This window comes from Mustela putorius, unplaced genomic scaffold (assembly GCF_011764305.1).
Source record: "Mustela putorius furo isolate JIRA1106 unplaced genomic scaffold, ASM1176430v1.1 tig00003901_pilon_pilon_pilon, whole genome shotgun sequence".
NCBI lineage: Eukaryota > Metazoa > Chordata > Mammalia > Carnivora > Mustelidae > Mustela > Mustela putorius.
Window position 1 is genome coordinate 18,069,248 of NW_025422049.1, and position 18,041 is coordinate 18,087,288.

Consider the following 18,041-nt stretch of genomic DNA (forward strand, 5'->3'; position numbering starts at 1 on the left):
CAGCAGAGCCCCGGGGGTGGGGGGACATCAACAATTAAGGGGTAGCAGAGGAAGAGGAACCCTGGAAGGAGCCCAGGAAGAAGCGAAGAGGAGCAGCTAGAGACGTAGGAAAAGCAGGACAGCGTAGTGTTGTGGAGCTAAGTGTACTAGTTTTCTATTGCTGTTGTGTGGTACCAGAGTCCTCCCTGATTCATGGTTTTGCTTTCTGCCATTTCAATTAACCACTGTCCACTGCCATCCAGAAGCAGACGATCACCCTTCTGACATACAGTGAGAAGGTCATTAGTAACCTAATGCTGTGTCACAAAGCTTCTGTCATTCCCCTCACTTCATCACATCACGTAGGCATTTTATCATCTCACATCATCACAAGATGAAGGTTGCATACAGAACACTAAGATAGGGGCACCTGGGTGGTTTAGTCAGTTAAGCGTCTGCCTTCGGCTCAGGTCATTATCCCAGAGTCCCAGGATTAAGCTCCACCTCAAGCTCCCTGCTCATCAAGGGGTCTGCTCCTCTCTCTCCCTGTGCTGCTCCCCCTGTTTTTATTCTCTCTCTGACAAATAAAATCTTAAAAAATAAAGAACACTAAGATATTTTGAGAGATGACATTCCCGTAATTTTTATTAGAGTATATTGCTATAATTGTTCTATTTCATTATTATTGTCGTAACTCTCACTGTGCCTCATTTATAAATTAAACCTAACCCTAGGGAATATAGGAAAAAAAAACACAGTATATGTAAGATTCAGTACTATCTGTGGTTTCAGGCATCTACTGGGAGTCCTGGAACATATCCCCTGCAGATAAGGAGGGACTACCATATTTCTATTTTTATTTTATTAGTTATCAAACTGCCACAAACTTTGTGCCTTTGAACAACACACATTTATTACCTTATATTCCTGGAGGTTTGAAATCAAAAAGCGATCTCACTGGCTAAAGTCAAGGTGTCCACAGGGCTGGTTCTTTCTGGAGGCTCTAGGGAATAATCTCTTCTCTTGCCTTTGCCAACTTCTAGAGACCACCCGCATTCCTCAGCTCACCGTCATTTCCATCTTCAAAGCCAGTAGCATAGTATTGGCACATGTTCTTCACTGCCTCTGCCTCTGTCATCACATCGTCTTTTCTTTTTTTTAAAGGTTTTTATTTATTTATTTATTTGAAAGACAGATCACAAGTAAGCAGAGAGGCAGGCAGAGAGAGAGAGAGGAGGCAGCAGGCTCCCCGCTTAGCAGAGAGCCCGCACGTCGTCTTTTCTTTTCTAACGGCTCTCCTTCTTCCCTCTTATGAAGACCTTTCTGCTTACATCGGGTCTACCGAAACAATCAGGATAATCTCCCCATCTCAAGATCCTTAACTCAATCACACCTACAAAGCCCTTTTTTCCATATTCGACAACATATTCATAAATTCTAGGAACTGGAACTTGGACATCCTTGGCGGGCCATTATTTTACCTACTGCACTAAGGAAGTGGAGTTTCAAGATGGAGGACTTTCAATGGAGTCAGACACAGAGGAGAGATCAAGGAAGATCAGGGCCAGAGTGAAAATACCGAGGAGTCTTGGGAGATCTTATGGCCCTGTGGGAATGCAGTGACTGAAGGGCTTTGGTTTTTGTTTTTTGCTTTTTGTTTTACAATACAGTGATGTATTAGTTTCAGGTGTACAGTGTAGAGATTTAACACTTCCATACATCACCCTGGGCTCATCACGAGTGCACTCCTTAATCCCCATCACTTAGTTCACCCATCCCCCACCCATCTTTCCACTGGTAACTGTCAGTTTGTTCCCTATAGTTAAGAGTCTGTTTCTTGCTTTGTCTCTCAGTCTCACTTATTTTTTCCCTTGGTTTATTTGTTTTGTTTCTTAAATTCCGCATATGAGTGAAATCATGTCTTTCTCTGACTGACTTATTTCACTTAGCATTATACTCTCTAACTCCACCCATGTCATTGCAAAATGACAAGATTTCATTCCTTTCTATGGTTGAATAAATTTATATTTATGTATATAATGGAATATACATACATATATATATACATACACATACATATATATGCATGCCATCTCTTCTTGATTCATCAATCGATGGACACTTGGGCTCCTTCCATATCTTGTCTATCATATATAATGCTGTTATAAACATAGGGGTACGTGTATCCCTTTGAATTAGTGTTCTTGTATTCTTTGTGAAAATACCCAAATTGCGGAACATGAGATGGTTCTATTTTTAACATTTTACTCAACACTCAAAAAACAAATAATCCAATTAAAAATGGGCAGAAGACGTGAATAGACATTTCTCCAAAGAAGACAAACAGATGGCCAACAGACACATGAAAAGATGCTCATCATCACTTATCATTATGGGCTTTGGTTTTGATGATTCAACACACTCGCCAGCTCAGCAGGCACTCGGGCCCACATAGGATAACAGCTCTCAAGCAAACAGGCCCCATGCCAACCAGCCCTCCTCCAGGAAGCTTCTAGGTCCAGGAAGCTTCTAGCTTAAAACTGAGAGGAGACTTAGCAACACTTCAAACCACAGAGTCTCCCAAGTTCTGGCCTAGTCCTGATATAACCCTGAAGCCTTGAGACTGAAAAGTAATGGGATGCCCATGAACAGAGTTTCCCATGACATGGATTGTGCATCTTGTAGTCCTAGAATCTTTCCCCCAATACTATAAATACAACTACTATCCTTGGGTTTTCCACACTCCAAAATTTGGGGGACTCAGGATTATCTGAGTTACTAGCAAATTCAAGTGGTGGCTTTATCAAGTTCATAGCCTCTCTACAATTCTGTGCACATTGGCTCTGTGGGAAGAAGGGATATAAATGTATACTCATATGTTCTAGATATATATTCTATCAAAAAATAAAAGAAATAAAAGAATACAACACAGAAAAAAGAAAAGAAGAAGGATTAGTTTCAACAGTCAGACACAGAGGAGAGGTCAAGGAATATTAGTACCAGAGTGACCTTTGAATTCAGCAACTGCAAAAATTTGTGCCCTTGGCAAGAATCATTCTGGTGAGTGGGTCGAACCAAAGTCCAAGTATAGTAGGTAAAGAAGTGATTATAATATATTGTGGATACTGGGAGTCAGATAGCTTACTGTTGGTCAAGAAAATTAAAATATGGAAAAGGAGGACAGAATGACTCTGTAGTGTTGAATTGGAATTGGACCATCAGTGTGATTTCATTGTTTTTAATACAGAGATAGATGCTGAAAGAGACATGTGTCTCTCTCAGGGGTTCATTTCTGCAGGTATACGCATATATGCATATGAGTATAGGTGTGTGTACTCACATCTATGTCATAATTCTGTCCACTGTGAAGCTCTACAGGCAACAAACATAATCTGCACTCACACCTCGGTTCCTCAATGACATTCTTCACCAAAAGGAACAGGACTCCTTGGAGAAATGACTGATTTCAGGCCTAGGGCAAGGAAAGTATGAGATAAGCCTGGAATATCTTGTTTCTGCAAGAAAGTAACAAACTACTTCAGAAGTGTAAGGAGCAGGTCAAGTTCATACTAGAGCTAGCATGAAGAGACTTCTGCTGGCCAAATCTGGAAAGTGTGAGCGTTAAAATAAAGTATCGTTATAAAAGATAACCCTTTGAAAAGTATGGGAATCTGTAAGTTCACACAGATAGAAATGAACACGTGGAAAAGAAGGGAAAGCTCATCTTCACAGCAATAAAAAAGTGCAGGAGAACTGGTAAAACTGACCAGGGGGAAGCATTTGGCCACCACTTGGCATGAATCATCAGTGGATTCCAAAACTAGTGGAAGAAAATTTGAGCAGAAAGATATTTCTGTAGTCTTGAAGTGTCCTGCTAGATATCTATTAGAACAAGAGGAAAAAATAATAACTTTATAGTGGAGAAACCTAGCACGTGGAGTCTTAACCAAGAGATCAAAGTTAACGTGGCCAGTAATGGGACAAATCCACATCATGTGCCTACTGAGGACACAACACTTTGTGATGTCCCTTCCACAAGCACATAATCTGAATCCTCCCATGAAGAAAACGCAGATACTTTCCCACTCTGCAACCCAATGCGGGGTTGTACAGCTGGTCTGTACTCTCCAAAACTGACAATGCCATGAAACACAGGACTCTAGAACTATTTCAGATGAAAAGAGGCATGAAAGCTGAGAGCTACTTGTGAATCGAGATGTTCTGCTACAGAGGACAGGATTGGGTCAACACATTCAGTGAAATCTGAATTAGGAATCAAATCTGTACATTAGTAAATATTGTATCAATGTTATTTTCCTGGTTTTGATGATTGTGTGACTGGGTTATGTAAGACAGTGTGCTTATTATTGGGAAATATACTCTGAAGTATCAAAGGGTAAATGGCATCATGTCTGCAACTTACGATCAAGTAGTTCAGAAAAAAAGAGGGTGTGTGCGTGGGGAGGGAGAGAGGTGGGGGAGGGAGGGGGGAGAAGGAAGGAGGATGTGGGGGTGGCAGAAAAGGATGAAGCAAATGTGGTAAAATGTTAACATTTGGGGAATCTGAGTAAAAGGCAAAACGGGCTTTTCTTTAAATCTTATTGCAAGTTTTCTGTAAGTCTGAAATTCCATCAAAATGAAAAATTAAAAGACAAAGAAGTGATTCTGAGATGAAGTGGAGGCAGCAATGTCTTCTCCGCTAGTTTCACTTTACTTTCAACATTGCCTGTGAAGGCAAGCCCAAGGGAAGGACATGGTGGTCATGGTGGCAGCCGCCGCTCTGGTACAGCTGGGACAGATGTGTGCCAGGGGAAACGTCGAGTAGAAATAAAGGGGGTGTTGCCACTATGGGACACATTGGCGGAGCTCCACACTGATGGGACATTAGTCTTAGAAGGACAGATAGTCCCACTTAAGGAGGGAACCATGAAACTGTGTGTATGTAAGTAAGTTTGTATAGAAGGAGCTAGCATGAGAGATATCCCTCCTGATGGCCTATTGTCTACAAGAGTAGGAAGCAAACTCCTGTAGAAAGTGTGAGGAGAGAGGTACATAATTTGGAAAGTAGTATATGGTCAAAAGAGCTGTTCTGAGGAATGACAGATGGAGCTAATTAGGGAATTGGCAAATTCTCCAGTATCTCTGCAGGCCCAGCTGAAGTTAGAACCCAACCACAAAAACTGGCTTCTTTGTGGGATGCCTGGGTGGCTCACTGGGTTAAAGCCTCTGCCTTCGGCTCGGGTCATGATCTTAGGGTCCTGGGATTGAGCCCCGCATTGGGTTCTCCACTCAGCGGGGAGCCTACTACTACCCCTATCTCTCTGCCTGCCTCTCTGCCTACTTGTGATCTCTGTCTGTCAAATAAATAGATAAAATCTTTTTTAAAAAACTGGCTTCTTTGCAAAAGAGTGAACACACTGATTGACTCCCATTGTACAGACGATGTTGCCTCCTACTCCACAAAGTTAGGGCTTTAGCTTTCACATGGATGAACCACCAGATTCTCAGTGCCTTGACCTATCCATCTCCCATGGTCTTTTTCATCACTCCAACTCACCCACCTACTCCCATGGCTACACCTGGACATTACCATCTCTAAAATTCTATCACCTCTCCCATTTTTATCTGAAACATCCCACTCCTCTGCCGCCCACCCTTACTGCCAACACACACACACACAGACACACACACACACACACACACAGCCTCTCCAAGCCCTCCAATCTGTTGGCCATCACTCTTCTCAATATCCACCAGCCTCCATGTTGACTTTATTTCATTCCTTAGCCAGTCCCGAATCGATGTTTCATACTTACAAATACAGTCAGTTCCCTTGGCCCTCTCCCTCTGTTGACTCTACTGGCAAAACTCCAATCCTAAATGAACTCTGCCATCTGCCTTCTTGGAACCTTCACCCAAGTAGGCAGCTGCATAGTGTAGGGGGTATCATATAACTAAGCTGATTGGTTTCACTTTAAGTTCATGAAATTAAACCTCAAGAGGGCACTCAGTCCCTCCATTGTGCTCTGAACCCTATTCTTTTTCTTTACCTCAAAGAATCTTCTCTAGTTGTCTCCTTTCTCTTCTGCAACATCAATCCTTCCCTCTCCTTTGGATCATTTCCATCAGAGCTCAAACATGCTCTGCTTGGTTTTCCTCCTAACTTCTTAGTCACTACTCCTTCCCTTTTGCTATCTGCTCTTCCCTTAGCTAATTTTAAGTATTGGTATTCTTTAGTGATCTGTCCTATACTCTCTTCCCATTTCATTTCTATATTCTTTCATTGGCTAATCTCCGCCATTCCCATAAATTTAAGTGCCATTTCTCCTGCTGCCCCCCCCAATAAATCTCCCAGAGCTTTCTCTGAGTTCCAGTTGTCCACTCGATACCTGTTTAGAGAGATCACACACATATATCATGATTCACATATCCAAAACTGAAGTCTGGATTCCCCAAATCATTCCCTTACTTTCAGCAGAGAGCACCACCATCAATCTTATTGCCTAAGCCAGAAATCTATGTCATCTTTGATTTTTCCATTTCCCTTATTCTGTTCTTCACATTGCACTCATCAAGCAGGCTGTATCTTCAAAACATACGTTAAAGCTAGGCACACTTCTCCATCTTCATCTCTATGACCTGGCTACTTTTAACTTTAGCCTAGATTACAATGTGACCTGATTTCTCCACTTGCATACCCCCTTGTAATCCTTTCTCCCACAGCAGCAAAAATGACCCTTTCAAAATGAAAGATCATGTCACTCCATTGTTTAAAACCCTTCAGTGCACCTAGGAAAAAAAAATACAAGTTCTTAACAACCACCTAGGCCTTGTGGAATCTAGTCTCTGTCCACTTCTCTAGCCTCATCTTCCTTGTTTCAGCTTCCCTGGATTTCTCTAAGTGTTTGAAACACACTAAGCTCTCTCCTGAGTCAAAGTCTTTACACTCGCTCTTCCTTCTGCCTAGTACACTCTTAGCACTCTTCCTCTGTGTCTTTTAAGTCTGAACTCAAATGTCAACTTCTTAGAGACGACTTCCCTGGCCAGTGCATCTAAACTAGGCTCCCTGTGTTATTCTTCTTAGCCTTTTGTTTGTTTCCCTTGTAAAATCTACTGTAATTTCTAATTATTCTATAGATTTTACTTTTTTTTTGCCTATCTCCTCTTCTGGCAGAATTCAGTAGGGAAGTCTCATTTTTGTTCCACGTGGTGTCAGGTTGGACAGCTTGACTGGGTCTGCAGGATCCAAGATGGCCCCACTCACATGACTCACATGACTGGAGCCTCGCTGCTCGCTGCCAACTGGGACAACTTAATTCTTTCCCTCATGCTCTCTTTTTCCAGCCGGAGAGTCTGGACTTCTCTAAATAGCAACCGTGTGTTAAGAAGTTAACTGGGAAAGCAAAAGCTGCAGGATCTCTCAAGGCCCAGCATTGACAGTTTTATAAATCATTCTTATTCCATTCTATTAGTCACAGCAACTTACAGCCCAGATTTTAAAAGAGAGGGGAAGACTCCACTTCTTGATTGGAGGAGTAGCAAGTCACATTATAAAAAGAATATGCTGGGGGCACCTGTGTGGCTTAGTCAGTTAAGTGCCCGACTCTTGGTTTCAGCTCAGGTCCTGATCTCAGGGTCACAAGATCGAGCCCCATATTGAGTCCCACATCAGCTCTGCATTCGGTGCAGAGTCTGCTTGAGTTTCTCTCTCCCTCTGCATCTGCTCCATGCACCCCCACCCCGCAAACGCTTGCTTGCTCTCCCACACTCTTTCCCAATCTCTCTTTCTCTGAAATAATTAAATGAATGAATAAACAAACAAACAAACAAAACTGTCTTTAAAAAAATGAAGGTAGAATTACATATCTGTTCCCTGGATTTAGATCAGAAATTTGTCTGGTGCCTTATCCTTACTCAGACAGATAGTTCCTCTAGGACAGAATACAGCAAAGAATCCAAATAGCAGACTGACTATGCATTCCGTCTCCCCACAAAGGGAAGTGTTGGTGGCACTAGTACCATGGGAAAACCCATCAAGGAACGTGATTTGAATGAAAATGAGTTGATGGGGCGCCTGGGTGGCTCAGTGGGCTAGAGCCTCTGCCTTTGGCTCAGGTCATGATCCCAGGGTCCTGGAATCGAGCCCCGCATCGGGCTCTCTGCTCAGCTGGGAGCCTGCTTCCCCCTCTCTCTCTCTGCCTGCCTCTCTGCCTACTTGTGATCTCTGTCTGTCAAATAAATAAATCTTTAAAAAAAAAAGCAAATGAGTTGGCAAAAGTAGCGTTGTAGGAAAGACAAGTGTTCTCTAAGAAGTTTTAATCGAGGAAAGCGTTCCATCTTATCAGAAGAGACACAGAAAGAATAGCCTGCCTCTTCCTTTCTCTGCTAGCCTCCAATAAGCTTTTTGTTCAGCATGATTTTTAACAGCCTTATTGAGATATGTCACATATCATACAATTGGTTCATTTAAAGCTTTTCGTTTAGGGGCGCCTGGGTGGCTCAGTCGATTAAAGCCTCTGCCTTCGGCTCAGGTCATTATCCCAGGGTCCTGGGATAGAGCCCCATGTTGGGCTCCCTGCTCTGTGGGTTAAAACCTCTACTTTCAGCTCAGGTCATGATCCCAGGGTCCTGGGATGGAGCCCCACATCACATCGGGCTCTCTGCTCAGTGGGGAGCCTATTCCCTCCTCTCTCTCTCTGCCTGCCTCTCCGCCTACTTGTGATCTCTGTCTGTCAAATAAATAAATAAATAAATAAAATCTTTTAAAAAATAAAGCTTTTCATATATTCACAGAGTTGTGCAACCATGACTACAATCAATTTTAAAACATTTTTGCCACCCCAGAATGAAACCTCATACCCATTAGCAATCACTTTCCCCACTTCTCCCCAGAACCTGGTATTAACCGACTTTCTGTCTTTATGGATTCACCTACTGCGGACATTTTACATCAATGAAATAATACAATCTGCGGTCCTTTTTGACTGGTTTCTTTCACTTCACATACCGTTCTCAAAGCTCATTCGGATTGGAGCACGTGTCAGGTCCTCATTCTTTTTAATGGCCAAATGATATTCCATTGTATGGATATGCCACTTTTTTTATACATTCATCAGCAGATGGACTTTGGGTTGGGTTCCACATTTCAGCAATTATAATGTATGGTGTTATGAACACTCGTGTACAAGTTTCTGTGTGGACATATGTTTTCATTTCTTTTGGGCATATACTTATGGGGAGAATTGCTGGGTCATATGCCAAATCTATGTTTAACATCTCAAGGAACTCTTTCCAAAGCAGCCATAACACTTTACATTCCTGTCGGCAATGTATGAAGGTTTCAATGTTTCTGTGTTCTTTTTTTAAAAGATTTTATTTATTTATTTGACAGAGATCACAAGTAGGCAGAGAGGCAGGCAGAGAGAGAGGTGAAAGCAGGCTCTCTGCTGAGCAGAGAGCCCAATGCAGGGTTTGATCCCAGGACCCTGGGATCATGACCTGAGCCGAAGGCAGAGGTTTTAACCCACTGAGCCACCCAGGCACCCCTGTTTCCATGTTCTTACCCATGCTTGTTATTGTCTGACTTTTTGGTTATAGCTGCCCTAGTGTTTGGGAAGTAGCATCACATTGTGGTTTTGATTTGCTCCCTGATGGCTACTGATCCTAAGCATCTTTTCGTGTGCTTATTGACTATGTGTATTTCTTCTTTAGAGAAGCATCTATTTAGATCTTTTGCACATTTGTAAGTTGGGTCAATGGTCTATTATTGTTCATCATAAGACTTTTTTTAATTAAATATTTTATTTACTCATTAGACAGAGAGAGCACACAAGCAGGGGGGGAGGCAGAGAGAGAGGGAGAAGGAGACTCCCCACTGAGCTGGGAGCCTAATGTGGGGCTCCATCCCAGGACCTGGAGATAATGACCTGAGCTGAAGGCAGCTGCTTAACCATCTGAGCCACCCAGGTGCCCTAATCTTTAAGACGTCTTTACATTTTCTAGGTACAAGTCCCTTATCAGACATATAATTTGCAAAATATTTCCCCCATTATTTGTATTGTATTTCTACTTTCTTGTTGGTGTCCTCTGAAGTACAAAAGTCCTTAATTTTGATGATATCCAAGTCATCTACTTTTCCTTTGGCTATTCATGCTTTTTGGTGTCATATGTAAGAAACCACTGTCTAACCCAAGGTCTTGAAGATTTATATCTATGTTTTCTTCTAAGATTTTTATTGCTTTAGCTCTTTAAGTCTTCGATCTATTTTAAGTTGATTTTTGTATATGGTGTGTGGTAAGGGTTCACCTTCATTCTTTTTCATGTGGATATCCAGGCAAGCCAGCATCATTTGTTTAAAAAGCTAATCTTTGTGTAAATACCCCATAGTGCAATTGCTGGATCATAGAGTATTTCTATTTTTAACTTTTTGGGGAAACTCCATACTGTTTTTCAGATTGGCTGTACCAGTTTGCCTTCCTAACAGCAGTGCAGGAAGGTTCCCCATTCTTCACATCCTCACCAACACTTGTTCTTTCTTATGTTGATTTTAGCCATTTTGATGGGTGTGATGCGGTATCTCATCAGGATTTTGATTTGTATTTTCCTGATGAGCAGTGATGTTGAGCATCTTTTCATGTGTCTGTTGGCCATCTGGATGTCTTCTCCCTCCTCACCTCCCCCCAAGAACCATCAGTTTATTCTCTATAGTTAAGAGTCTGTTTCTTGTTTGCCTCTCTCTCTCTTTTTACCCTTTGCTCCTTTTTTTGTTTCTTAAGTTCCACATATGAGTGAAATCATATGGTGTTTGTCTTTCTCTGACTGGCCTATTTTGCTTAGCATAATACTCTCTAGTTTCATCCATGTCATTGCAAATGACAAGATTTCATCCTTTTTGATGGCTGAGTAATATTCCTATATATATATAGATCTATAGTTCTATATATCACATTTTCTTTATCCATTCATCAGTGAATGAACATTTGGGCCATTTCCATAATTTAGCTCCTGTAGATAATGTTATAAACACTGGGGTGCACATATCACTTTGAATTAGTATTTCTGTATTTTTTGAGTAAATACCTAGTAGTGCAAAAACTGATTGTTACCAGAGGGGAGATGAGGGGGGATGGGTTAAGGAGAGCACTTTGGATGAGCACCAGTTGCTCTATGAAGGGCCAAATCACTATATTGTGCACCTGAAATTAATATTATGCTGTATGTTAACTAACTGGGATTTTAATAAAAACTGAAAAAAAAAGGTTATTCTTTCTTCATTGAATTGTCTTGGTACCCTTGTCAAAAAACATTTGACTGTAAATGTAAGCATTTGCTTCTGTACTCTCAGTTCTATTCCATTGATGTATGTCTATCCTTATGCCAGTACAACAAGTACAACACTGTATTTTTTAAAAGACTTTTATTTATTTAGTCACAAGAGACAGGGACAGAGAGAGAGAGAGAGAGAGAGAGAGAAGCAGGCCCCCCAAGGAGCAGGGAGCCCAATATGGGACTCAATCCCAGGACCCTGGGATCATGATCTGAGCCAAAGGCACATGCCCAACGAACTGAGCGACCCAAGTGCCCAACACTGTCTTATTTATTATGTGTAGTAACTTTTGAAATCAGGAAATGTGAGTTTTCCAACCTTGTTCCTCTGTTTTAAAATTGGTTTGGCTATTTTATTACATTTCCGTATGAATCTGGGGGTCAGTTCCTTGACTTCTATAAAAAAAAAAAAAGGCTTCAATTTTGAAAGGAATTGCATTGAATCTATAGATCAATTTGGGAGTTATTTCCCTCTTACCAATATTAATAAGTCTTCTGATCCATGAACCACTGGATATCTTTCCATTTATTTCCTTTCACATCTTTCCATTTATTTACTTTCTTTCAACAATTTTTTGTAGTTTTCAGAGTATAAATTTAGCACTTTTGGGCATATTTTCCCCTAAATATTGTCTTCTTTTTGATGCTCTTGTAAATGAAATTGTCTTAATTTCATTTTGGATTTTTATTTATTTTTTAATTTATTTTAATATTTTCTTTATTTGTCTGAGAGAGAGAGAGAGAGAACATGTAAGCAGTGGGGAGCAGCAGGCAGAGGAAGAAGTAGGCTCCCCGATGAGCAAGGAGCCCGATATGGGACTCAAATCCCACACTGGGATCATGACCTGAGCTGAAGCCAGACACTTAACCAACTGAACCACCCAGGTGTCCCTCATTTTGAATTTTTTAACTAATGGTTCATAGAAGTGCTATTGATTTTTCTATATTGATTTTTGTATCCTGAAACTTTGCTGAACTATTAGCCCTAATAGTCCTTTATCATGGCCTCCTTCTGATTCTCTTTATACAAGATCATATCACCATAAATATAAAAATATTTTTACGTATTCCTTTCCAATCCAGATGCCCTTTATTTTATTTTCTTGCCTAATTGCCCTAGCTTAAAACCTCCAGTACAATATGAAATGAAAGTGTCTTGTTCCTGATCTTATGGGTAAAGCTTTCAGTCTTTCAACACTGAGTACGATGTCAGCTGTGGAGTTTTCATAGATGTCTTTTATCAGAGTGAGGAAGCTCTGTTCTATTCCTAGTTTGTTGAGCATTTTTATCATGAAAAGGGTATTGAATTTTTTCAAATTCTTTTTCTATGCCTACTGAGATGATCATGTGATTTCCATCCTTTGTTCTATTGATATATTCAGCGTGATTTTGAAGAACATGATATATTGTAGGATCTACTGGAGGACACTTCTAACCATACAGTATGAGAGTTTCTTTACTTAACCAAAAGTATGCTTCACAAGACATTGTTAAATGCTTTTTCTGAGCCTAGGAAAAGACATCCTTGGGAGCAGTCCAAGTGGGAAGCCACTAAGAGGAGTGGTTGAGATATATGCCAAAATACTCCTCCAGAAACATTTCGTAATTAAAATCCAATTTTTAATCCCATGACTTTAAACATATCTTCTTCTCTTTTAGGGAAGTTGCAAGGGGGGAGATCCTAAAAAGTTAGTAAACTCCGTTACTGTACGCCGAGTAATCTAAATTGTCCAGAAATACATGTCAGATGTTCTTTTTTCTCTCAGGGAGTAAAGATACGTATGGCTGGGTGGTATTAGTGTTGAACCTGAGTGATATTGGATGTCAGGGCAGAAAGAACAATGCACTGCAGAAGCTTGCTTGGGGTGGGGGTGGAGCTCAGGTGCAATGTAGCCAGTGGGATAATTTCCAGAGAAAAAGGAACCTCAAAGAGAGGTTTGGACCTAGTGACCTGACTGAAGGTAAGGGAAAGAGACAAAAGAGTACACTGATTAAGGGCACCAGCTTTGACACAGATTCCCTTCCTTTGAACCCCAGCTCTGTCACCTACCATTTGGTGACCTTACTTTCCTGATCATCAGTATCCTCACCTATGTCACAGATACAGAGCTGTTCAAAGTAAATGAGATTGTGCTTTAAGGCTTCTAGCAAAGAGCCCAGCACATAACAGTAATTCTATAAAAATTGGCATCCCCTTTCCTCTCTTATTCAGGAAAGAATGTTACCGACCAGAGAAGATAACCTCAGGTCAGAGAGTGAAGGAGTCAGGAGTAAGAAGCTGATTTTTATCTAACTTCCCAGATGTAAGGTCACGAACCCTGGAGATATATGTTTGGGCTCACAAGGGAGAAACTTAAATCATTTACACAAGAATATAATTAAGAAAAAGTATTTGGTGGGACGCCTGGATGACTCCGTTGGTTAAGTGTCAGAGTCTTGACTTCCACCTAGGTCACGATCTTGGGGTCGTGAGACTGAGTCACGCATCCGCTCTCAGTGCCCAGAGTGAAACCTGCTTAACATACACTCTCTCTCTGACTCCCTAAGCCACCGCCCCCAACCCAGCTTCCACTGCACAGGTGCACTTGTGTGTGCGCTCTCACTCTCCCTCACTCTAAAAAAAAAAAAAAAAAAAAAAAAAAAAAAGAGAAATTATTTGATATCAGAGTGCTTTCGGGTACATGTTAACAAGCTGGCTTACACAATAAAATAATGTCTTATCTCACACAATAGGACACTGAAACATTGTGTGGCAAGGTTAGCGGATTTCAGCAGCTGTGTAATTTCAAGAAGGCCGTAGTTTTTGCCCCCTCCTTTCAGCATTTAAAGTGTCCGATTCATCCTAGGGCTGGTTTCACCTGTGATGGTAAGGAAGGCTTCTTGTAGCAATCATTATATACATCTTATTCACAACCACTAGGAAAAGACATAAACTAAAAATCCTTCATTTCAGTCTTGCTGGGGTCCCCATTGGTCTGCCCCTGAACTTACTAATAACTATCATCACAGGGTTTGTCAGTCTCCGATCCCCTTAAGTTTGGATTCCTAAACCAATCGCCAGCAAGAGAGAGGTTAACTGCCATAACAGATTTACACTAATGACAGGGACAATATACCTTCTGGGCCCTAGAAAGAGGATGATCACTGAGGTGTGGAGCAGGACCCCCCCCCGCCAGGCAATTGGCAATGGAAATGTGGTGTGAGGATCAGACTATACTGATTGTAAGCAACTAAAAGTTTTCTGGATTGTTTGTTACTAATTTAGGTAACAATAGAAAAAGTAAATAAAGTGCTATTTACTATATTGAGAGGATGGAGAGAAGTGAAAACGTGGGTGTTAAGTGAACTAAATCCAAAAGCAGGAAGTCAGTTTGATGATGTTTAAAATGAAAATAAAAAGTATATGCAGTCATGTTATTTAGAAATATGAAGGAAACTACCAGGAAAGAAACCGTTCCTCCCCCAAAAAATAATTGCCAAAAAATTAAGGAGCTCCTGGCTGGTTCGGTCAGAACAACATGCGACTCTTGATCTCGTGGTTGTGAGTTCGAGTCCCACATTGCATGTAGAGATGACTTAAAAATAAAATTTTAAGGGGCTCCTGGGTGGCTCAGTGGGTTAAGCATCTGCCTTTGGCTCAGGTCATGATCCCAGGGTTCTGGGATGGAGCCCCATTTGGGGCTCCCTGCTCAGTGGGGAGCCTGTTTCTCCTTCTCCCTCTGCCACTTCCCCTGCTTGTGTACTCTCTCTGTGTCAAGTGAATGAAATCTTAAAAACATAAAAATAAAAATAAAGTCTTTAAAAAATTAAAAGTTATTGCCAAGAGAGTAGGCCTGGGGTAGGAATTGGTGTGGCAAGAGAATTTTTGTTTCATTATAAACTTTCCCAGATTTTTAATGTTTTTTATGCTAAAATAATGTGCCTTTATTCCTTTGATAATTCTTCTAAATTTCCATTGATTTGACTTTATTTTATTTAAGCTCTTTAAAAAATCATTTCAGGCCCTGGAAACATGACCATAAAATCTTCCTGAAATGGTAGTTGTGCTTTGGTTGACTCAGATACCTAATTTATACCTAATTTATTCCTAACGTCACTTTTGACCACCAGGCAGTCAAACTGGAAATCCGACAACCCGCTTCAAAATTAAGACAAGAGCAAAAGGATGTTTTTGTTTGTGCCATTTAATAACATTTCAGAGAGGAAAAGTACAACCAAAGGGTGTCTGCTCAGCACATAAAGTAATTTCAACTTGTTACAAAATGGATTATTTGCTGACCTGGTGTTGTTCCTTAATAGACTTTTCCAGGGGCCAGAGCTGCAGGTTTTTCGCTAATGGATTCCTCTTCTATCACAGCCCTGGGCCTGTTTTCCAGAGCCACCCCTACCAACATCAAAATCTTCACGCAAGTCATCTCTTACTTGGCCCCCAGGTCGGCGGCGGCCATACTGCCTGCCCTCTCTAAAGCCTAGATCCCAATCTGTGTGGATAATATGATCATCTAGGCAGGTCCCATTTAGGAACCACATGGCATTTTCGGCATCAAGTCTGTTATAGTATTCTACAAAACAGAAGCCACATGCCTTTTTCTTAATTTTATCCAGGCCCATAAATACATGCTTGACATCACCACATCTACTAAAGAGCTCATATATTTGCTCTTCGGTGGTTTGAAAGGAAAGATTCTCCACGTAGAGAGTGGAGCTCTCCTTCAGTAGTTTCTCCTGTTCATCATTATCACCACCGCGCTGCTGGTCCCCGTACTCGCTCAGCTCCAGGGAGGAATCGCCTTGCAGAATTCTCAGATCGTTGGACACGGTGCCCAGCGGACGCCGTGAGGGCAACTGCTGGCGATCCATCTTAGCAGCAGTGACACCGCCAACAAAACCCTAAATCAAATTTAAAATAATAATAATAAAGTTACAGGGAAGGAAGCAGAAACACAAAGCTGTGTATATTTAAGAAGTTTGTGCCCCGATGCATAGACACCTCAGCTCTTGACTATGAGGATCACATCAAGGCAAACCCAAAATGGAAACTTCTAGGCCCCAGGAACATGGTCATAAAATGCAGCTTCAAGAGTCTTCTTGCAAGGGAAACTACGCTGTCTTTGTTTGACTCAGCTTTTACATACCTAATCTATTACCAAAGAGCACATTTAATGACAGAATGCTCTTGGAAAATATGGCATAAAACAGTAAAATGGATCAAATTTTCATGGAGAATGAGTACTACCATCATTCCTGATCGAGGATTAAGCATCTAATAAATCAGATATCTATAATCAGGGTCAAAACACAAATACAGTTAACCCCTCATGGCTTAAAATAACAAATTCATGATTCAAGTCTGTAATATGGAAATCAATATATTGTATACTGTTAGGTTAGACAAAACGTCCCTATATATACGCTATAAGTATACATGTAGCTCTATAAAAACAAAAACTTTCTGGCATCATAAATTTGACCTAAATTAAGATAAGATTTTACTAGCAATAAATCCACTTTTCATCTTAGACTTAGAAGACTCTATATGTGATTACTCGAATATTCCATCTATTTAAAAAGTCTTCCCAGAGAATTTTAACTAATGCCCTTTCCCCCTTGACTAAATTTTCCTGCTGCTGTCAGAGACATTAAAAATAATCCAATCAATTTTAGCTATACTTTTCAAAAACAGGCATTAGTTCCACACACACCCCCATTTAGCAACAGTTCCCAAGTTTTAGTGCGCAAGAAATACCTGCAGAATTGGATGGAAATGCAAATTTTTGCAGCCTGCCCTTCAGAGATTCTGACTCAGTAGATCTAGGGCAAGATCCAGGAAATGATGCTCAACAACTAACCTGCACCCCTTGCCCCTCCGTGATCCAGAAGCAAGTGGCATAAGGACCACACTTGGAGGAACCCTGCTGAGGAAATGCTTTCTCCTAAATACTTCATGAACACTCTTTTCTTGCCAGGCACTATGCAAGGTGCTACAAACCCAAGAACGAAAAAGACATGGCAAAAGTACAACGTTCAGAAATTATTTGTATCCCCGGCACTAAGCATGAACAATGATCTGCACAGACACAGGAGACATGCAATAAATATCTGTCAAATGAATGCGTGCATGAGTTCAGAATTGAGCGATGAAGCCAGACAAGTAAACAAGAAAATACAATATGGCATGATCGACACTGGTATAGAGCTATACAAGGGGGAAAGGGAAAAAGGCAATGAACATTTCCTGGGGATCTACTCTGTGATGGGCACTGTGGTCACTTTCCACTACATCACACAGGAGGAGGAGAAGCAGTTACCCAGTGTGGGGGCATCAGAGAAGGCTTCCAGAAGGAGAGGCTGCAATGCACTGACTCTCAACAGACAAGGAGGGTGAGTGTGTGTGTGTGTGTGTGTGTGCGTGCACATGCACACACATATGTGTTTGGAAGGAAGATGTAGAAATGTCAGGAATGAACCAGACACAGAAAACATGTGCAAGGACAGAGCACAGTCAAAGAAAAATAAAATAGAAAACTGAAATAGAAGCCTAAATAAAACCAGGTGCAAACAACAGAGCTGCGCAATTCAAAGCAATGAAAATGGAGGGGGGGATGCCTATTTAGATGTCATTTGAAGAGCAGTAGAAAGCCCACTGCCCAAAAACCATCTTCCTGACAGCCTGACGATGATGGCTGAAAGTGTGCCGCTAGAAACTCATTACTCTGAGTCATTGACAAATTGCCCCA

The 18,041-nt window shown here is 41.1% G+C and overlaps 1 protein-coding gene across 1 annotated transcript in view; it reads right to left on the reverse strand.

Annotated features, from left to right (window-relative positions):
• Positions 1 to 15,483: 15,483 nt before the first annotated feature.
• The window catches only part of NCBP2L (nuclear cap binding protein subunit 2 like), a 50,777-nt gene continuing 48,219 nt past the window's right edge, over positions 15,484 to 18,041 (reverse strand). The window contains exon 4 of the mRNA XM_045068343.1: positions 15,484 to 16,194. Within this exon, the coding sequence (XP_044924278.1) occupies positions 15,637 to 16,164 (528 nt within the window). The 5' untranslated portion in view covers positions 16,165 to 16,194 and the 3' untranslated portion in view covers positions 15,484 to 15,636. The remainder of the gene's footprint in view (positions 16,195 to 18,041) is intronic.